The 23,178-nt window shown below is 31.8% G+C and overlaps 2 protein-coding genes and 1 pseudogene across 2 annotated transcripts; 2 read left to right on the forward strand and 1 right to left on the reverse strand.

The window, feature by feature from the left end:
• The first annotated feature begins 281 nt into the window (after positions 1 to 281).
• LOC125816765 (ferric reduction oxidase 2-like) lies at positions 282 to 21,533 on the forward strand (annotated as a pseudogene).
• LOC125816764 (uncharacterized) lies at positions 4,462 to 7,426 on the forward strand. Its single transcript, XM_049496385.1, has 8 exons — positions 4,462 to 4,519; positions 4,721 to 4,780; positions 5,084 to 5,223; positions 6,088 to 6,146; positions 6,233 to 6,363; positions 6,501 to 6,633; positions 6,710 to 6,787; positions 7,264 to 7,426. Exons 3-8 carry the CDS (start codon positions 5,157 to 5,159, stop codon positions 7,408 to 7,410), a joined length of 615 nt encoding a protein of 204 aa, XP_049352342.1. The 5' UTR covers positions 4,462 to 4,519; positions 4,721 to 4,780; positions 5,084 to 5,156; the 3' UTR covers positions 7,411 to 7,426.
• LOC125816762 (ferric reduction oxidase 2-like) lies at positions 7,467 to 15,025 on the reverse strand. The gene is made up of 8 exons (XM_049496383.1): positions 14,781 to 15,025; positions 13,965 to 14,073; positions 13,690 to 13,872; positions 12,864 to 13,098; positions 9,216 to 9,543; positions 8,905 to 9,148; positions 8,074 to 8,777; positions 7,467 to 7,977 (listed from the first exon to the last, which is right to left on the reverse strand). Exons 1-8 carry the CDS (start codon positions 14,977 to 14,979, stop codon positions 7,838 to 7,840), a joined length of 2,142 nt encoding a protein of 713 aa, XP_049352340.1. The 5' UTR covers positions 14,980 to 15,025; the 3' UTR covers positions 7,467 to 7,837.
• Positions 21,534 to 23,178: the final 1,645 nt, after the last annotated feature.

A 23,178-nucleotide genomic window follows, 5' to 3' on the forward strand; every position in this document is an offset into this window, starting at 1 on the left:
TAGAAATGTAGATTATTTTTTTTTACTATATTAAAGGCATGAAAATCTTTAGAAATATTGATTAAAATTTTTGTCACTCATTAAAAAAGTTACTATTTTTCCACTCAATTTCTTATTAATATAATATAGGGGAAAAGTTTAATTTTGTATAATTAAATTTGTAGACCTAAATTATATAGGGAAAAGTTTAATTTTGTATAATACAAATATAAAACTTCATTCCTTTTCAAAATTCTCCATCCAAAAGTTCTCCTTTTTATCAAAAAGATAAAAGGGAAAAAATGGCTCAAAAATCCTCCTCCTCCTCTCCTTCTATTAATGGAACCTCAACAATGAGCAATATTGAGTTTCAAAAAATAATATTGGCTCTACTTATAATTGTTACTATTGGATATTTCCTACTTTTGATAATAGCACCAACCAATATGTATTATAACATTTGGAAACCAAAGATCATAGCTCATACATCCAACTCCACTTACTTTGGAGCTCAAGGTATATATATTACTCCCTCGTGTCAATTTACACGTTTGTTTTTATGACTTGACACCAAAAAAAATAAAAATTTAAATCTTATCGTCTTAAACTAAATTTACGCATTTTTTTTCTTTACAGGAAAGACACTGTTGATGAACACATTTCCTTTTTTATTTGTTGCTGTCTTGGGATGTTTATACCTTCATTTATCGATGAATTCCAACGATAGAAACATCAACAGGTCTATAACAAAAATATTTTAAGTAGTTCAAATACATATACTACTCTCTATGCAAAATCAATATATATTAGTAATTTTTTTAATTTTTGTATTTTGTGATTAACAGAATTGAGAAGAAACAAAAGTGGGCTATATGGAGGAGACCAATAATCATGAAGGGTCTAGGAATTGTATCAAAAATAGAACTTGGCTTTTTTGTGATGTTCATTTCACTCTTAATTTGGAGTTTTGCTTCTTACTTGCATATTATTTTTCCCACTGTTACACCAAAATATGTAGCCACAATTGGAGAAAAAGTGTAAGTTAATTATATAATCCTCTAATTCTTGAATTTGTTTGATTTTTCATAAACAAAAATCTATGTGTGCCAACCATAATTACTCATCATCAATATTTAAAAGACATATAAAAATTTCGATTGATTCTTGAAATTCTATCCCTACATTAACATATATTATTTTAAAATAACATAAAAAAACACTATAAATCACAATAATTAACAACTTGAAATATATGAAACATATAAAAAAAAAATTGGTAACTATAAAATTTTTATATAGGCCATGTAAATTAGGACATAGAGAGTAGTATATGCTATTTGAGCTACTTAAAATATTTTTAAACCATATAAGATTTTGGACGACTCTCCAAATTTCAATTATGCCACATAAATTGAGACAGAAAGAATAATTTATATTGATCCCGTGCTACCACGAACTCCTCTACTTAAAAATCTGTTACATTTAAATTCACTTTTTTTGTTATAATTTTGGATTGGTTTATAACAGATGGGAAGGCAAGTTGGAATATTCAGGGCTGATGTTGGGACTTGTTGGAAATATAGCTTTTACATTTCTATTTGTTCCAGTCACAAGAGTCTCATCTGTGTTGCAAATGTTTGGTTTGACATCAGAAGCTACTGTTAAATATCATATATGGCTTGGCCATATTGTAATGACTCTTTTCTCTGCTCATGGCATTTGTTACGAGAGAAAAACAACCTACATCAACACAAGATAAGAAGAATATGAGGACCATATGGTTCAAGCCCAACCCATCTGATGAGCCTATCACTCCAATTCTTGGACAAAACAATTGGCTCTGGCTTGGTGCTATCATATCATCTTCCTTCATCATTTTCTTGATTTCCCTGGGAATATTGGATAGATATTACATATATCCAATCGATAAAAATACTAATGATATATTTTCTTATCCAATAAAGGCTGTGCTGAATATGCTAATCATTTGCATATCTATAGTCGTCACAAGTAGTGCTGCATTTGCTTGGAACAAGAGACAGTGGTACTGATGCAAAACAGATTCAGAACATGGAAGGTGCAACTCCTAGATGAATGCTTTCTTTTGTTTATTCAGAGCTATTTGAGGTATTTTCTGTGCATTAGAATGATGATTAATTTATATTTAAAAATATTATTAGATATTTAGAAAATGAGAAGTACCACAAGATGAAATGTTTTGCACTTGAGTGAGAAGTACCACAAGATGAAACGTTTTGCACTTGAGGAATAGTTTTTGTTTTATTGAGTTATAAATGTGATTTTTGATTTAAAAGGGATTTTCAAGATTGGAATGTGGGTGGATTTCAAAGATTACTAGCCTTCATATGCAAGTCAATCCGGTGGATAGCCTCGATGGTTGGTGGTGGGCCCTAGGAAATGGAGTGTTCTCTCTGAAGTCCTTATGAGAAACTTTTGATTAAGGTGGAGTCTGAGAAATGTGTGCTTTTTCACATGGCTAGCTACTAGATGTTACATGTGTAAGGAGGCGGGCAAGGACGTGGATCATCTTCTTATACATTGCGGGCTAACCAATGAGATTATGGTGGGATATGTTTAGGTGGTTTGGCACCCCTTCGGCTGTTTTGGCAGTGTTTGACACTGAAAGAGTTGATGTTCAGTTGGTAGAGTGGGAGGAGGAGAAGATGAAGGGCTTGAAACATGGCTCCGCTTGCTTTCATGTGGGTTGTTTGGAGAGAGAAATAAGAGAGTTTTTGTAGGAGAGGAATCGAGTTTCTCTCAGTTGAGGAGTAGTTTCCGATCCCTCATTTTCCTTTGGTGTAAACAGAAAGTTCCAGTTTGACTGGGTGGAGTTTGTAGAGAATCATGTTTTATAAATTCTTTACTTTTGGTATACTCATTGAGTCATTGTATACGGTCAGTTTGTCCATATTTATTAATGAAAATACTAATACTTGATAAAAAAAAATTGAAAAATGTGATTTTTGATAAGAGAAGTCACAAGTACACAACTTTTCATGATAAGGTAGCAATCTTCTTATTTATTTGACAAAATGTAATGTAAAATTTTTTGTTTGTTGGAAGATTTTTATACAGCTCAATTTGTGGACGTTTATGCATTTAATCGTTCGTGTTTAATGCTAATCCATGCACCTGTTAGTAGGTATTCATGTTCTATGTCTATTATTGATAATTTGGTAGACAATTTTTTTGGATAATCCGTATTTTTTCCCTTTTTCTTTTTGTCTGTGTGTGTATTTTAGGTGTCTCTGTTTTCATCTGAATAAGCATTCATTTCCGTGACGCTGCTATAATCTTTATAGTTTGTTAACCGCGAGGATTCACATGAAACAGAATTAACAAACAACTTCATTTTTTGTGATGATCTCTCTTACTGTTTTGGCAGAAGGATAAAAAGGAAGAAGCTCTAAGATTGGCACAATTATCAGCAGAGAAGCCACATTTTTCGCATTGTTTAGAGTGGCTCCTTTTTACTGTGTTTGAAGCCGACATTTCTGGGTAATTTTTACCAATTAATTAATTTGTAAGATTATCACTTGCTATCCAAAGTACTCCTGCTGACCTTTTTATCATGGATATTTTTCCAGAATTTAGAGTTCTGATATTCAGGAAGCTTCCGTGGGAACATTGTTGAATCACAAATAATGTCTTGCTCTAGTAGTCCGTCTCCCTCCAACCCATTCATAATGAACACTTATGGAGTACCAAGGATCCAACAGTCTTATTTCAAGATTAATTTTTTTTACATCAATGCCTTTAGTTATTTAAATTACAATTCACATACTCACAAAGTTATACAAAAAGTAGTAAGAATCATACTTCTAAAATTTAATGGTTTTAGATGTATAGAATTGTTTTAAGAAAACCCAGTTGACCCTGACAATAGTACTAGTTTTGAGAAAAAAACAGTTATATAAAATGAGGTAGAGTTTATTTTTGTTGAATGTTGTTTCTTGGGGCATCTTTTGTTGGAACTTGGAAGTTTCTTCTTGAGGTAGTCACTAATTTTCTATGACTTTGATCTGACAGTATTCTCTTAGCTCTTTTTTCTCCCTCTGCCAGCCCCCAGAACACACTTAATTTTTCCATCATGTAGTAAAATATGCGTCTTCTTTTACAGGAGCAAGAATCAGAGTGTTATTCCCAATCATTCAACAAGTTCCTCACTTCTGGATAAGACATGTGATTTGATTAGAAATTTTCCGGAGTACTTTGACATGGTCGTTAGTGTTGCAAGAAAGACTGATGGCCGGCATTGGGCAGATTTGTTTGCTACTGCTGGGAGATCGACCGAGTATGTAAAAGAATTTATTCTTTAACTTGTACGACACTACTGAATGAGTTTTAACAAAACAGCAGCTTTAATGTATATTAAAAGCCTGTTAGATAGACCATAGTTTGTAGAAACTAAATTCTGCTTGTGTCGAACTCCATTATTAGCTAATTTGTCTTTATATTTAGGTTATTTGAGGAATGTTTCCAAAGGAGATGGTATCGAACTGCCGCTTGCTATATACTAGTAAGAGTTACAGCCTTACAGGCTTTCAGTTTCAAATTTCTGTCTGGAATCTCCATCTTGTCTTCAGCTACAAATTGTATATCTCTTCTAAATTTCCCCTTTTTTAGGAGGGGTCTGGGGCTACTTTAATTTGTGTTGAGAAATATCTCTGAAGAAATCTTACCTTTGGATGTCTTTTACTTAACATACTTCTTGCTGCAGGTAATTGCTAAGCTTGAAGGTCCAGCTGTAAGTCAGTATTGTGCATTGCGTTTGTTGCAGGTAATCACGTGCAGATGTAATGAATTTTGGCCTTTTATCCATGTAATACATTGAAGTATTATCCTGCTGAAGAAATTAAATAGGCAGAAAATGTTGCAGATATAGTTACATATGTACAAGGAAAAAGTTTAATGAACAATCCAAGATTAAGTAATTTTTGTCGCTGAATGGTTTCGTTTAGATGTGTCAAACACACTGTTTAGGATGTCGATAGTGGATGTTCTTTTCAACAATTTCCATGACTTTTGTCGTCTGTAAAACATCAAATTGACTGGGTAAAGGATAAATGATATTTGGTCCCAGGCATTTCAAATTTTATGAAGATCTCAATGAGCTTTAGTTCAATTTATTTCCAAATGGAAAATCAAATGAACACATGCTTGGTAAAGTCAAAATTTCAGTAACATCAACAAGTTTGGACTTATTCCTTGACCTCACATGGTGTTCTTGTTGTTCATCTTGTATTCCTAAGATACTTAGAACAAAACTTTGAAGAACTTGGTAAGACACAATAAAGTTTAAGAACATTTTCACAACTAGAAAATTAAAACTAGTAGAGAAACTAGAATCAGAAACAAATTAGAAAAAAAATACGAAATATTTTTTCTTAAAGAAGAATTGTTGTCACTTTGTGTTTAAAGAATCTTACTGATTCCAACAAACTTTGCAGAAACACGAAGTTGCCAAAGTTTAATGAACCAGTGAAGAACAAAAGAACATAAATTAATTCACAAATCTAAAATCTATAACACATACCAGAATCTGGAAAAACGGAAAGAAGATCAAGCTCACTGAATGCACAGTGTCCCCTTAAGGAAATTATTCCCCTCTAGTATCCGAGGTTTGATTTGGAATATGTCCTCCCAGGATAGAATGACTCAATCACCAGTGTATTGATACCCAAAACATTGGTGTCAGCGAGCCACTCAACGGCAGTAAAGTACACTTAGAATACTAGATTTAGTAATAGAAGAAGAAGTTCAGAAATTTTATCTTAAAATGAGAGAAATCCCTCAATTTATAGAAAACAAAGGGTAGTGTGAAAAGGTTCTTAATGTGCCTTACCGGAAAGGTCACAAACCTTTGGAAAAGTCACAATCTTTCGGAAAGGTCACCACCTTTCATAAAAGTCACAACTTTTCATAAAAGTCGCAACTTTTCATAAAATTCACAACTCTTTATAAAAGTCGCAACTTTTCATCAAAGTCACAACTCTTCATAAAAATCACAACTCTTCATTAAAGTCACAATTCTTCATAAAAATCGCAACTCTTCATTTTCCATTAACACCTTTTAAAAACCCAACAGTTCTCCACTTGCCCAGGCAACATTGGATGAGTCTTTATACGAACTGGCAGGGGAACTGGTGTGAACTTTGATGTCAATCATGTTTTTAACAAGATAATTGTCTTCTTTGTGTGAACTGTTCACATTTTTTTGCTTGGTTTTCAGGTGAGGTTTCTTCTCAGATCTGGACGGGAATATGAACCCACAACCACTGATTCTGAGAAGCTATCTCCTAGATTCTTTGGATATTTTCTGTTTCCTTCTAGTCACCGGAGGCAAACTTTGGAGTCCAAAGGGTAGATGTAGCTACATTAATTAGTGCCAGTTCTTTGTTTTATTTTAGAAAAAATTGGCACCTAAGATTCCGGTGCTGATGATGGAAGAAGACTTGCACTTACTTCATTCCTTTTTCTTATAATTTTTTTTGGAGCAGTTCATTTAAGGAGCAGAGTGCACATGTTGCTTCTGTTAAGAATATTTTAGAATGTCATGCAAGCTATTTGATGTCTGGAAAAGAACTGTCAAAGCTCGTTGCATTTGTGAAGGGCACACAGTTTGATCTTGTGGTATGATTGACAAACATTTCAGATTGTATCTTATTATGTTATTAAAAACAGATCATGTGATATAAATGTATTGCAGGAATATTTGCAGCGAGAAAGATATGGAAGTGCTCGTTTGGACAATTTTGCTTCAGGCTTTGAACTTATTGGGCAGAAGGTACTTACAATTATTGCTTGGCAACGCTATTTTGAATGCCACAAATGTATCATCATATTAGATGTTTCATATCAGATGGATGATAGGGTGAATTATGTCCATAAACTATTTTAAGCTCTTGCATCACAAGGGTTATTCTCTTGGGGATGTGTTGGGGCATTTTGTCTCCAGAGAATATGAGAAGCTTCTACTTCATGATCAAGTTATGAGTTTATTGATCTTTGTGTTCGGAAAAGTACTCTTAAATTAATTTCAATCTCTTGGTTTCATGCTTTGTTCCTTATTTATGTCCATAGATGTTTCAGTTCATAACTTTTGACTTATGCTAATGAGTTCCCAAATGGTGCCCGAATTTCTTTTTTAAGATGTAATTCTGGTAATATGTTTGCTGATATGCATTCTTAAAGTATGTTCAGCTATAACTGTTGTTGAACTTAATACTAATACTGATAATCTTGTTTCGTTTGAATCATCAGCTTCAGATGGAAACATTGGAAAGTCGTTTAGATGCAGAGTTCCTTTTGTCTCATATGTGCTCTGTGAAGTTCAAAGAGTGGATTGTAGTATTGGCCACACTTTTGAGGCGGTCTGAGGTTTGGCTAACTTCTTTTAACTGGATATAGGATATTATAGATATGTTGCCTTAACTACATGAAAAATGAGTGGGAATTGGAATTTGTTGATGGAAAGATAAAACTAGGAAACTGGGAAGTTTCAGACCTTGTCTTAGTTAAAGTTATAGAAACTGTTGTTTGGTTATACATCAATAATAAGTTGGGAATGAGATGGTCATAGTTTAGTCTAATTTCTCAGACAAATACAGGTTCCATTCGAATCCCATGAACCTTATTTCCTCTTCCAAAGGCTACTTACAATACCTTACATATTATATTCGACAAAAAGTAATGTTATCTTGGGCAACCATACCCACAATACCTATTTTAAATACACATATTGATCCAACCAGAAGACTGGAACATATTACAGGGGATAATATCTACATAGATACTGCTGCATTCTTATAGAGTCCTTTTAAGGTAGCTCTGGAAATCACCAGGTGAAGCTGATGGACTCGAAGTGCAGATTTTCAACCAACCCAGATGAGCAAATGGCTGCTACGTCATGCCTCAAGGTCTTCGGTCCAGAGGCAAGTACTCCAACACTTGATCCTTTAACTTCTAGCAATATTCCTGCAAAAGAATTTCATTTAGTTACCAAGCATAGAGAGTTGGGAAACAAAGTACTACTTAGTAGTTTTGATTATGCAAAGATATTGCAGTAATTACTCTTGAGATCAGGTCGGTGGCCATAATGTGTCTTGATAGATTTGTCGAGCGATTGTTGAGGAAGACTTTCTAGCTCTTGATCAGCATAAGCTAATAACGAGTTTAAAGATTTTGCTGAATCTGCCATGTCCTGAATCTGCTTAGTTTCCCTAGCACTTTTCTTCTTGTTCCATAGGAAGGCTGCACTTGCTGCAATTACTATAGCAGCTGCTATAAACAACATGTTGAACAAAGCCCTTGTGTGGTATGGGAATACCTTATTAGTACCATGATCCATAGGGTAAACATAGTATTGGTAAAGAAGTCCCACAAATAGAAGGTACAGAGCAAACGAAGACGATATTATAGCAGCAAGCCAGAGCCAGTTGTTCTGGCCTAAAATGGGGGTTATGGGTGCATCAGAGTGGTCAGGTTTGAACAAAATGGTCCGTAGGGGTTCAGATTTTTCTTGTGATGGTTCAGTCTCTCTGGTTATATAAGCCTCAATTTGTAGGTCAAGATTAGAAGAACATCCTGAAGGAGTGCCTGCTATAGGATGAAGAAGGTCTAACATTGAGAGTTGTGAAGTGTTCCTGAACATACTAAGTAATAAGATCTTGGGAGTTTTGCATTTCAGTGTTGAGCTCATATAAATCAGCTCTCTGATGATTGAAATGAATGGAGTTATTCCACTTCCTCCACTGATCAACACCAATGTATCATGCCTGTCATCAAAATTGACCACACCATCACAACATATCATAGTGGAACTACATCAACTCGGAAGAGTTTAAGCTCTATGTACAGAGAGAGTAAAAGATCTTCAGACTGATACTGTTAAACATATCTAACCTTAGGAAATGAGTGGAAGCAGGTCCATAGGGTCCTTCAACAGAAACATCAATACGATTGACAGAGGAAGGCAAAGACATGACACTGTAAAGCTTCTTAGTCCAACTTCCTTCACATTTAATGACAACACTAATTGTATCTGATTCTAAGTTACTGTTTGAAGTTACAGTAAATGGATGCCACTGCAATTTGGAAATGCTTGGCACATTTAGGAACATAATGCTCGTCGGAGAGTACTCCAAACCTACAAATTAGAACAAGTAAAAAGTGAGATAAGTAACCTGGAAATGAGAGATGGAATTGTAGCTTACCTGATATTTTGGAGAAGTTGAGTTCAAGAGTTTCACAAGTCAAAACTCGGGCTGAAATCAAACGAACTTTTTGCTTGGATTGCAAGAATCTCAAGTATCGATCGATCAAGAAGAGGAAGAAACCAGGAAGCATAATGCAGGCATAGAACATTCCAGTGTGGAGTACGTAGAAAACCATGAATAGAATGTAGAGATAATGTGTGTAGAAGAAGAGTTCAAACATTCTTCTTCTAATTGCTGGAAATGTTGTAGCCCACAATATTAATCCAAATAGTAAACCAAGTTCTCCAGGTACATTTGATATGTAATGTGGATCCCATGTCAACATCTGCATCAAATCAAGACTAACTAGTAAAAAAGATATGATCAAGGCAGTCAATTAAAATAGAAGAATTAACCTAAGTATTCGTCAACTGATCAAATGTGCATAACTCATGTGTAATATGTGTATAATCTATGTATATCGGCAAGAAAAAAAAGTCAACAATGACTCCGGCCGGCTATTTATGTAAAGATAATCGTTGCTTAGACTAAAGATAGCCACAGATGTATATATGCATAATCCATGTATGATATGTGTATAAACATATATAATCAAAGTATAGTCTATGTATATCGTTAAAGAAAATAAACTACTAGAGCTATAAGTGGCGAAAGCATCCGAAAATTACACTACATTTTTATAAATAGTCTAATATTATCTGTATTTTGTGTATATTTCTTAAATTTTGAATATCCTTAGTGAAATTCTTGGTTTCCCATTATCACATAGTATTATTTTGATTTATACTCATGCATGCATGAATAATTAATTATAGATATAATATGATTAGGTCATTTAGGTGTCATGGTGACGTGGGTATCTTCTAGAATTTTTAAATAGATACCAAAATGGATGTCACACTTGAACCTTTAAATCATTTCATTTTTTTTATTAAATGGGGGAATATTCTATAAAGTTAGAAAACACCAAACAGAAAGCAGAAAGTTCAAACAAATATTTGATTTATGTGGTCCAAAATTCCACTTACTTCTTGTGTTGTGTCATACTCATGCCTAATGGCTCTTGGACTTTTTTCTTTTTTGATGAATAAGTTTCCAATTCTAGTGGAACTTTAATTTAGTGTTAAAGACAAAGAGGTTCCCCACATTTAACTGTCTCACCAAACTTTTATTCCTTTTATATTACTTTGACTGTGTTAGTTAATCAACCATCAACCATGTGTTGTCTTTCATTGAAAGTTATGAAATCTATTTTATATTCTTTGATTTTAATTTTTTCATGTGATATGCCTAAGACTACAAGATCAATTTTTTTTTGATATATCTGAAAAACATCAGATTCAAAAGTCGTCTTCTTAAGTTCAGAGTCAAGTTAAAATATGATAAATAAATTGAAACGGAAGAATTACTAATAAATTGAAATATTTGCTACCTATTTTGTGATTTTTTTTTTCCAATTTGGCAACGGGAAGGGAGGGATTTTGAGAAGTGAATTTACGCTATTGTGTGGATGACTTTCATCGATATTATTAGATTGAATATAATTCGACAGTTTATGGTATGAATTTGTTTATTGAGGGAAAAAAAGCTTATATGGAAATTAAAAAGGAAATTTAATCATTTCTTTTGTCTTGTTTTGAAAAAAGAGCTTATTTAGAAATTGATTTAATTTTTTATATGAAAAGGGTAAAAGGGTTTGTTGATAGAAAAAGGATTAAAAAAATGTAATGATGAAATCTTCTGTATTATTAGTTTATCACATTATTATATTTTTGATTGCTCCTCTCATAATGTGACAACTCACATATATAGTGACCTTAAAAAGAGTGATGATACATAATTATCTAGTTTTGACTTTAAGAATTTGAACCTTAGGTGCGTTCGATGCGAAGAGAAATACTTTATGGATATTATTTTAAGAAGAATATGTGAGTTTTTCTATTTATTTATATTTTTAATGTTTGATATATAAAAAAATATTATTTTAAAAATATTTATATAAAAATAAATTGGAGATGAGAATATAGTAGTAGTTTATCAGATAAATTGATAAGTCAAACAATTTCAATCCACCAAGTGAAATTAGTGATTTCTTGATTACGATCAACCAAGACTAAAGTTCTATTAAAAAGCATTTTTGTGTGGCAGGGGTATGGATTGTTGGTAACGAGGGCTATTAGGATGGGGTAAAGATGAGGTGCACATATTGGAGAATGGGGAGAACACAATTAACATGAAATACAATTCATGAAACTTATTTTTTCTACTTATACAACAAAATTTATTTTTCTCATTTATAAGAAACTTGTTTTCCAGAATGATATTTCTGGAAAAAAAATTACCAATATTTTTCACTATACCAAACGCACCCTTCTTTTCAATATGAGTGTCAAGATAAGAATTAGGCAGGCACAATTATTACCAAACATACGCATAATATGAATCTAAATTTTCCTTTACGACGTTAGACTATGAATGCATATATCTTTTTTAAAAGATAATTTCTTTAAAGTAAAACTATGACAATATTTCAAAGTAAAATTCAATGAAGGATACCAACTACCCTACAAATGTTAAGAGTTAGTTGTTCGATCTACATCGATCAAGAATAATAAAATTAAGAAATATTATATTTTCTATTAATATTTCACATATTTTACACCACTTCCAATTATTATTAAAAGTTATACCTCATGTTGTTTTTCTTTCACTATTAGTGAAATTTAAGATATAATAACAGATCAATTATTATTTTATCAAATTTAACGTATTATGGAGATTTATCTGTAATTACCTTATAATTTATAATTAAAACCAAATTATATTTAATTTTTCCTCTATTATCAATGCTTAAAACTTAATCTCTTTACATATGATGTATTTTTGTGTTGGTTGAAAATAATCATTCTCCACAAGTGTTTGTTATGGTTGTTATTATTGCTCACTTCTCAAAACTATGAAAGTTAAAGTCCAATTAGGCCACCAAAAAATCAATATTTTTGTTGAGTTTTTAACATATGGTGGGGTTTAATTTGAAACCCAAGTGAACTTAATATTCACACTTTCTTTTTAGTGTGGGCACTATCAAATGTCATTATTGAGTGGCAAATCAAGAAAACTTAATGTGTAATTATCATCTTAACGTTCTCTTGAATCTTGATTAATTAAGTAGTTTCTTGTACATCAAAACTCTTTTTTCTTAATTCATGTACTAATGGATGCGGTTACGGAATAATTATTTACACATCATAATCTTCAAAAAACCCAACACCACCCCCCTCCCCCCCCAAAAAAAGAAGAGAGATCTACAAATTTCACAATTTTAATGCGCGAAATTAGGTTAGCACTTAGCATTATTAGAAAATCGCTAATTTTCAACGAATCAATCATTGGAAATCTCATGTCATGTGTGTCGGTTTTAAAAGGATTGTAGATCGTCACTTAAGATTGTTACAGAGAAAAATCTTAGTATCAGTATTTTAAAAAAGCATTCTTGGAACGTATACCATTCTATAACTAAGTTCATATCAGAAAAAACCTTTTTTCGCTCTGCTTAGCCTTATTACCCCATTTTAACACACATTTGATATTGCAATTATTGAAATAATATACTATATATTAATTAAAAATGAATGACATAATTACCTCATGTAATCTCCCAGAGACAGCCCAAAAGAGAATAAAAAGAAGACCATGAATAGTGAAAAGAGTCATAGCCATATGTCCCAACCATATATGATATTTGATGCTGCCTTCTGAAGTTAATCCCAAAAGAGGCAAAATTGAAGAGCCTCTACTCACTGGATAAAATAGAAATGTTAAACATATATTCCCTGTTAGCCCTATCACTAAAGCCAACCTATCAATTCTTGCTTGCCACCTACAAAATTTCCACCACAAAAAAAAAACTTAAGCTCAAGATAGGGAAAAGAGTCGAGTCGATCAGAAGAAACAAAACAAAGTTAGGCTGGAAAGGAGGTAAGGCTATGAATATCATGACCAATCACAATCCCTTGCCAAAGTTAATATTGTCAAATATAAGTCGTTTGACAAATTGAACTTATTCCAAAATAATATTTTACTTTATAGACAAGCAAGAATAATTTAATTTACACGTTTTTTTCTAAATTAAATTCATCCATAATTCTCTAATTAGTGAAGTATTAATTGATAAAGACATTATTAAATACTAGTAACTTATAAGTCAATAACTAAAACTTATAAGTAGAGGATATCAAGATACCCTAATTTAAGTTTTTGACTTATTTTTTAAAAAAAAATTGGTCTAAAATGAGAGCTTAAAGGCACTTTTTAACTTTTTCAAACATCTCCAATACTTAAAAAATGTTTAAAAACCAAAAGCACCTAAAAATAAACTAATCCTAACATACACTAAGGATTTTGTATATCTTTATATACGTGTGCAAAAATCTTAAAAGACAGATAATATAAACGTAAAGGAGAAACTTACACTTCAACTCCTTTAGTTGCTGCATAAGTAGTAATGGTACTATAGTGAAAATAGACAAATGCTGAGAAATACCAAACACATAGAATAATGAACATGGCTAGAAAAAATAGTTCTATCCATGTCACTATTCCTAATGGTTTGATGATTTTTGGCTTCTTCAATATGTTCAACCAATCTTTATTGCTGAAATTAAACAACAAAAAAAATAATTAAATATATCATAATCTCAAAAACAAAATAAAAATAAAATAAAAATATTGTTGTATATATCATACCGATATGATGAAGTGACAATATCACTTTTTTTCTTCTCTAGATGGACATAAAGACAGCCCAAAACAGCTATGAATAATATTGGGAATGTGAAGTTCATCATAATGGTACCTGTAAAATAACCACCAAGAATCAAAATTATAATTTCTTTTATTTACCCTCATCTCAACAAGAAAAAAGAGAAACAAAAGAAAAAAACAATGAAGTCCAATTTTCATGATGGCTCGTGTGGAACCTTTTATTCTGGCGTAACAGCGGTAGAACGTAACAAAATATTACGGCCGCCTAACATAGGGGACGGAGGTACGGTAAACTCGGCCAAAATATGAGACCCGAAGGGCCCGGCGCGCACAATCCTATCCTATCCGAGTCCGAGTTTACCCCTTGCACTTCGGACAGCCGTTATTTTCTATATCGTTCCAATTTTATCAGAAATTCCCAAAAAGCAAGGGTAAATGTAGTTAAACACTTGCGAGTTCATCCAAACTCAGTGTGTAATTTTGACTTGAACCTTATATACATATATATTAAAAGATCCACAAAATAAGTACAAATTGAATCCTGTAAATTAAATGATTTCTGACGAACCTTATACACATACACGACTAAAAACACGCAAATTTCCAACGAAATTTTTCCAAGGGAGCTCCATCGGAAAAGTTTCTAACGTGCCAATTTTCCTTGAAAATTTCCATCAGAAATTCGTGTGTTTTAGTAGTATATACTTACAAACTCAAATTTTTAATATTCAAATCCTGAATCCACCTCCGCTAAACTAATGAAAGGGATGAAAAAAATGGAAGAGTTAATTAAAATACCTTGGATATCAAAGAATGTGGAATTGGTGGCAGCAACAAGAACAGGAACCCATTTTTGATAATATGTAAAGGTTGGCATAATAATCCACATCATTAAATTCCCAAGAAATATTGCAAGTGCTAAAGCTAATAATGCTCCTTGTATCATTCTAATTTTCCCATCAGAAAATGATGATGATCTCTTATTCATCACCTCCATTTTTCGTGTAACAAATTAGTTTTTGTTGAATATTAGAAATATATAGCAAATATAAGTGTTTACAAGTTGTATGCTATAAATAAGCAAAATTTGTATGGGATGCTGACTTGACAAGATTATTGCACCTCTCAATGGTCTAGTAATCTTGTCTTCCTAGGGCCCCATTTTCCATATTTTTTTCATTTTTTCATTTTTTTTCACCTAACTTTCAATTTTTTTTACTAAATATTTGGTTAAGTTATATAAATCGTCAGCGTTATCAGATCACTTAAAATATATTTTACAAGTAAAATAGCTATGGTGAATGTATACATGGCATATATATCATTTTTGTTTGATTCTGTATCTAACTCCCTAACCAAATTCAATATATTTTTTGTCACGACCCGAGCCTACACCCTGGACGTGGCCGGCACTCGAAGACCATTGTTGGTCCCCAAGTGAACCCTCATCCTGGCTGACTACAAGCGGAAAACTGATTCAAGCATACAAAGCTTAAAAACTGAAATAAAAGTTCATAAAATTTAAATACAAACTTTAAGTCCAAAGAAAACTCTGTATAATAAAATATATACAATTCGCCATAAAAAGGCAACTTTAGTCTTTAAAACATTTAATAAAATAAATGATACAGACTTCTCAACTATACTGACTATCTATGAAGCCTCTAACTGATAAAGATAGAAGTCGAGACAAGACCCACGACATCCTAACAACTGATATAACTGAAAGGTAAATGAAATCCTCCGAAAGCAAGGAGGCTCACCATAGCTAACTCGAACTCTCGGATGTATCAACGAAGCTCCTGTTGATGATCCTGAATACCTGTGTCTGCATCATGAGAAGATGTAGGCAAATGGCTCAGTACGTGAAATGTACGAGCATGTAAGAGGAATTCTAAAACATAAACATAAGCTTGAAACTTGATAGAAATGAAACATACTTACCTCTTCTCAAACTTACTCAACTCAAGGAATACTAAAGGGTACTCAAAACTACTCAAACTTACTCAACTCAGAAGTACTCAAGGATAAGATACTCAACTCCGAGATTAGATACTCAACTCAAGGATATGATATTCAACTCAAAGATATGATATTCGACTCTGGATACTCATCTTTGAATACTCAACTAAATATGACTGAACTCATTTCAATATAAAGCAATTTAAAACAATTGCAATATAAAGAAACAAACTGTTTAAAAACATGCTGTCAAATCTGTGTGTATGCAAGGATACACCATAACTCTGAAATGTATATAAAAATACAATAAACTGATGTATATAAAAATACAATACCTTCTGTGGGAGTTTTTCTAACCGACAACCATCACATAAGAGCTATAGTGATGATAAAGCGATCTACCTCACGCTGCCAACGCATCCTATACCCGGCCAAGGGTATAGGACCTGAAATACTAATGGATCCACTAGTCTATGTGAAAATGGTTCATCTAAAAAGTATGACTCTTTTCTACCCATGATGACTACATGGTTTATGGGGGCTGTGAGTTGTCTGAACTCTCCCCCATATCGGTGCTCAATACTACTCCCAAAAATATACTAGCTCTTATGTTTTAAAAACATACTTCTTTCTACTGATTTGAGATAATTGCTCAAAAACTTAGCTCAAAGGCTATCTTGGAAATCTCAGTTTCCCTACTTGCTTCATTTAGAAAGCTATTACTCTTTTCTGAAAACTAGCCCGAAGGCCCTTTGGAAATCTCAGTTTCCGTTCTTATTTAAATGTGAAAACATTTATAAACTCTTTGGGAATACTTAGTCCCCATATACTTTTGAAGAAAAGGACTTCAAACTTTACTCTTCACTCTTTACTGAACTCAAAACTTAAGTCTTAAAACAAAGGTAAAGCATTTGTAAAAGACTTCTTAAAATGTGGTTCGTGTCGAATGATGGACATGAACGACTCAATGCAAGGTTTTCAATAACCACATATAGAACTCAAATACTTGGAACTCAAGAACTTCAATAATACTACTCATTTCAAGAATGCTCAACTCAGAGGGTTCATGCGGAATTATGACCATGAACGACTCAACTCAAGGACTCAAAGATACTTCTCTTCTCAAGACTGCTCGAATTATAGGATTCATGCGGAATTATGGGCATGAACAATTCAACTCAAAGACTTTATGGGTAACATGTAATAGTCCCATGCTTAGAAATATAATCTCAAAGGGGATTAGGAACTCAATACTCAAGACTTAGAACTTGAAGATACTACTCCTCTCAAAGATACTCAACTTTTGGAGTTCATGAAGAATTTATGGGCATGAACGACTTGACTAGTAGGTCTACATAACATTATGAAACTCATGTATGTGACTCTTCTCATTCTCTGACTTACTTCCTCAAAACTTAGTTCAAATCGATAGTTGATCTCAAAGGATTCACAATTGAACTCAAAGGCTTTCTTGAACTCTACTCTTAACTCTCTCTTGAATTTGAATTATGAATTCAAGAGTTATGATTCATGATATGAAGGATCTCAATAACAATATAGCTATTCGATAATTAGGAATATAACTTTTAAAAGAAACGTGAATTCAAGAACTCAAAATCAACTTATCTCAAGAATACTCAAATCTAGGGAAAATATCTTAGATTACTCTTTTACTGATCTGAAAGTAGAGGTAGGGCGTGAGGACGAACTAGTCCAACACTATGATAGTCTTACATACCTAGAAGAACAAGATTCTTGAAGAATCTTGAAGAAGAACTTGATTAGAAGCCTTGAAACCTAGCTTGAAGGTAAACAATCAAGAAAACCTTTCTTGAGATTCTCGAGTTAGTTTCTTGAAATCTCTATGGCCAAAAATATGATTTTCATGAGTTAAGATGAAAATCTGATTGTTTTGAGCTTTTTATTTGTCAAGAAATCCGTTGATGGTTTTCTTGGAGGTAAAAAGACAAACGATTATTTTCAATATATTCTCGTCGGCTAATACGTAACAGCACTGTATAGGTTACTAAAATAGTCATAACTTTTTACTCAGATATTGGATTGACGTGAAATTGGTGGGATTGGAAAGTAGATTCAATTACCTTTAATTGGATAGGTTATGGCTCACGTAACTCTTAATTTTCTAAGAGATATGGTCGTTTAAAGTTGACTCAAGTAGAATCTTACATCAAAACTTAATGAAACTTCAAGAACACTTGTCAAGAACTCATCAAGAACTTAAATCCTTAAATTGCAAGAACAAAATTACGATGAATAAATCATGATTGGCATGTGGGTGAAAGAACCCAACACTATGGAAGCTTACATAGCTCTTAGGGATTAAACCCATGGCGAAAATCCGCAACAAGATTCAAGAATCTCAACGAACGCTTTCATCCTTTTTCTTTTCTCCTCTTTTCTCTTCTTGAATTCTCAACTAAAACCCTAGGCGTATTTTAGGATTATAAAACTGAACCTAATAGGATTAGACCCTTAAAATATTATCAAAAACGAATTAAATCTGGTTGGGTAAGGAAAAGACCAAAATACCCCTCTTTATTTTCGGCTAACTTTCCTTAACTGGACAGCCTATCTTCAAAAGGTCATATCTCACTCATCCGAACTCGAAACTTAGCAAACTCGGTGGCGTTGGAAAGATAATTCAAAGGTATTTCCTACGGTATCTTGTAGCACACCTAACTCATCCTGAGCTAGGAGTTATGGTCGTTTGAAGTCGACCCAAAACTCATACTTAAGCATAACTTGCAAAATTTCAGATTTTGCTATTTCCAATTTAATTCTTTTTGGAACTCAAGGTGTTACATCTAGTGACCTTAACACTTAGGAAATTTTAATTCCTCGGTAAAATCTCACTCACTACGATGAACGGTTCGAGTCTTAGTTCGAAAAAAAATTCTGGGGTGTTACATTTTTAGTTATTACTTTTGTAAATATATATTTTTTCTTTTAGCAATTACTAATTAAAGATTGTTTTGTTGGGTTTCTTAATGACAAAATGGAGAAAGTATCAAAACACATATTTAAAAGCAAACCATTTTTTTAAAGATCTTTTGGCTTTAGTTTTGTACCATGAATCTTGTGATTGTTGCCTTAGATTTTCTCTCTTTTGTTTATTTTTTTATTTTGTGATATTGTTGCAGCTTGGCTATGGGAGAGTAGGTATAACAGTATCATAAAATATGTAAAAATAAAGAAATATATATATATATATATATATATATATAAAAAAAAAAAATTAAAGTGAACTTGTGTCCTTATCCTGCTTTAAGAAAAAATGTGCACGCAGGATAAAGTAAGCTAGTGGTAGACAGGGGTTGTGCTCCATATATATAACTAATATTTATTAAAAAGGTCTCTCCATATTTTCTTCTACTATAAATTACCTTGGATATGTTATTAGTATGGTAAGGTTAGCGACTTTTAAAAAGTATAATATACCTAAAATCAACATGATTGAAATAAATTCTCAACTAATTAGTATCATCTTTAAAAAAATATTCAATTATTTTTTGTTTTTTGCTAAATTTGTATTGATTCCACCCTATAATATGCGTTATTCAAGACAATTTTCTTTGATGTAAGTTTACGTTTATTCTATTTCTTTTTAGTACATCTTCATTTACTATGCATATTTTCACATATATGGACCATTCTATCAAAAGGTCCATGCAAATTATGATTAAACCATCTCAATCGAAATATTCTCTCTTGATAGACTGCATAATATTCTAATTTTTTCATAGTTGTATTTCCAAATACACTACTTATTTTTGAATATTTGTTCTTCAAAATTAGGCAACTCTAAATATAATAGTATCAATCTCCATGGTGATATAAGATCCGTTACATAATAGTTTTGAGTAGGTACAACAGTAATGAAAATCAAAGCTCCCCAAAACTACATGAATCCTATCTTTTAATATAATTCAGGTCTTACTTAAATGTATATATGGTTGGTAATTAATAATTAATTCCTCATCAAGCATTTTCAATTTCAGTTGGAAGTGTCTAGAGGCCTCTACTTCTGTTGACAAGTCATTTGCTACCAAAAAAAGATTTCTAATCACTTGTCCTACCACTGAAGACAATATGATAATTAAATTAATAATTTTCTTTAAAGTAAAAATTAATTCAAGCAAATGATTTGTACATTTTGTTATTTTTACTCCACATAACTAGGGGAAATTGAAAATCACTATGGTCAAAAGGGGAATTTTACTCTTTCTTAACAAAACATAAAATTAGATTTTACTTCACAAACTAATTCATTTTCTTTGTTTTTGACTCTTTACCTAATTATAATTTCTTGTTACCATCTCATCTACATCAATCTTCCTTTGTTCATTTTCAACCTATATTCATTTGACAACTTTCAAAAACTCAAACCAACCAACCTACATACATCTCTTTTTCTTTTTTTGTTAATATTTTTCAACCAACTAACCATGTTAATTCATTGCTTCAATGTTAATATCGTTACCATCACATATGATACATGTCATATACATAATTATGCATCATATATACATGATTATACGCTATTCATATAATATAAATACATTATTAATATAAGATTTTGGATGACTCTCCAAATTTCAATTATGTCACATAAATTGAGACAGAAAGAATAATTTATATTGGTCTCGTGCTACCACGAACTCCTCCCGTGTCTAGTGTACTTAAAAATCTGTTACATGTAAAGTCACTTTTTTTGTTATGATTTATAACAGATGGGAAGGCAAGTTGGAATATTCAGGGCTGATGATGGGACTTGTTGGAAATATAGCATTTACTTTTCTATTTGTTCCAGTCACAAGAGGCTCATCTGTGTTGCAAGTGTTTGGTTTGACATCAGAAGCTAGTGTTAAATATCATATATGGCTTGGCCATATTGTAATGACTCTTTTCTCTGCTCATGGCATTTGTTACATTATCTATTGGGCTGCCACTCATCAATTGTCTGAGGTAATATATACTCCTCGCATTTCAACTTGTTTATCTGAGGTAATATATCCAATAAAGGCTGTGCTGAATATGCTAATCATTTGCATATCTATAGTCATCACAAGTAGTGCTGCATTTGTTTGGAACAAGAGACAGAGTGGCACTGATGCAACACAGATTCAGAACATGGAAGGTGCAACTCCTATGGCTTCGCCTAATTCTTGGTTCTATAATGCTGATAGGGAGATGGAAAGTTTGCCCCAACAGTCACTTTTTCAATCAACTAATCTCCATTTTGGTGAAAGGCCTGACGTCAAAAGTAAGTTCTCATCACAAAAAATATTCCTAATAACAAGTAACTCGCCATATCAAGCCTGATATATAATACGGTATAACCTACTATAGCTAGTTGAATTGTAAATACGGTACCTAACATCACAATTATGCAATATTAGAATGTCTTATTCAAATTACTCAACTTTATGCAGGACTGTTGTTTGAGAGGAAAGAATCAAGTGTTGGAGTTTTGGTGTGTGGCCCAAAAAAGATGAGACATGAGTTGCTAACATATGTTCATCTGGTTTAGCATCCAACCTTCATTTTGAGTCTATCAGCTTCAGTTGGTGATTTTTTTTTTCATCATAATTTCAAGAGAATATAATGTATTATAATGCAATGGAAAAATAAGATACTTTTTTTTGTTTGCTCATGTTGTTACTGGTTATGCTACTGAGTTTTTCAAGTGCTCCTGTGACATGCTTCCTTTGTACTGTGAAAATGTAAAAAAATATAATTTATTCTGTCCGTATCTTTGTTTGTTTTGTTTTAACTTGTCGGTAGAGTTTTTAAAAGTAACGAATTTTTTTGAATCTTATGACCTTAAACTAAAGATATGTAGAATGTATTCAATGTCCTTTAATTTTATAATTTTAAACATGTCCTCTGAAAAGTTACAAAGAACTAAGAAATTGTCAAAAAAAGAAATATGTATTTTTTTAAAACTGAATAATAAAGGAAAATGAGTCAACAAATTAATAAAGATGAAATATAAAATAGTGTAAAAAGTTATAAAACTGAAAAAGGTTAAAAAAAAATCTTTAAACTATGCGAAATTGAATATAAACGCTTTCCGTAAATATTTTTATCTAAAAATGTACTTGCCTTTCATAGTTTGATCAAAAAATTTAGGTGTGGCTCAAGGATAAGGCAAGTAAGCCATTTGTCTAAGGCCCCAAAATTTTGAGGCTCCACAAAATTATAACAGTGAATTTTATGATTCTAATTTCATCTTGAAATAATATTAAATATGTATTAAAAAAAAGACATCATTTAAATAAAATAAAAAGGAAAGAAGAACTATCTACATTTTATCAACAATATTTTAGAACTTTAAATTAAACAAATCAAATCTTCATATTAATAAATTAAGTTTTTTCAATAATATCCAAAATAATATATTGCAAATAAATGGCTAACCTGTTATTAACTATACCTAACTTTTACTTTTATAAATAATAATATTAATATATGACGTTAAACGATTAATGTTTTTAAGAATATATACTAAACACAAGTAATATAAAAGAACAAACTAAGACTGTCTTAAATTAATAATATTTGTATGCATGTTTGTATACATTTAAAATATTTTAATATTATTTTAGGCCATTAATTTTATTGAGACGTTGTAAAAATGCATCAATTATTATTTAAAGGGTGTATGCTTTTGCGAAACTTCTCACTGACCAGAGGCTATGAATAGTATACTGATGATGTGAAATATCAGCTTTACAATTTTTAATTTGACAAATCGTAAGACGTCATTGCAATAGATATTGCATAATCTTAAACCATTGACTTTCTCCACTATGATTTGTACTAATAATTAATATAAAAATCAAATGACAAACGAAAACATTTTTATACTTGTTATGTTTCATTATGTATCCCCTACTAATACATAAGTGGGGATAACCAGACATGCCATTGCAATTACATATATATCAAAAAAAAAAAAATGTTTTAATTTATTTGTCTTATTTTTTTAATTTTTATATATTTAAAAATTATGTAAAATGCACTATAAATCATGATAATTGAAAATTTGAAATATTTTTAAAAATACATATAAATAATTCGATTGATTCATAAAATTAATTCATCTGTGTCACATAAAATGGGACAAAATAAGTAACGTGTATTATTTAATTTGAAAACTACATAATAAATATTGTAAATCTCAATAATTAACAACATTTTATTGGCTCTT

This window comes from Solanum verrucosum, unplaced genomic scaffold (genome assembly GCF_900185275.1).
Source record: "Solanum verrucosum unplaced genomic scaffold, falcon-dt-bn FXZP01000261.1, whole genome shotgun sequence".
NCBI classification, from domain to species: domain Eukaryota; kingdom Viridiplantae; phylum Streptophyta; class Magnoliopsida; order Solanales; family Solanaceae; genus Solanum; species Solanum verrucosum.

Excerpts from the sequence above, each read along its gene's own strand:
- LOC125816764 (XM_049496385.1), top strand. The coding sequence starts at position 5,157 with ATGCTTGGTAAAGTCAAAATTTCAGTAACATCAACAAGTTTGGACTTA. Across the intron at positions 5,224-6,087 it reads ATTCCTTGACCTCACATGGT|GTTCTCCACTTGCCCAGGCA; the intron begins GTTCTTGTTGTT and ends AAAAACCCAACA. Across the intron at positions 6,147-6,232 it reads ACGAACTGGCAGGGGAACTG|GTGAGGTTTCTTCTCAGATC; the intron begins GTGTGAACTTTG and ends CTTGGTTTTCAG.
- LOC125816762 (XM_049496383.1), bottom strand. The coding sequence starts at position 14,979 with ATGGAGGTGATGAATAAGAGATCATCATCATTTTCTGATGGGAAAATT. Across the intron at positions 14,074-14,780 it reads CACATTCTTTGATATCCAAG|GTACCATTATGATGAACTTC; the intron begins GTATTTTAATTA and ends GTTATTTTACAG. Across the intron at positions 13,873-13,964 it reads ATTGTCACTTCATCATATCG|CAATAAAGATTGGTTGAACA; the intron begins GTATGATATATA and ends GTTTAATTTCAG.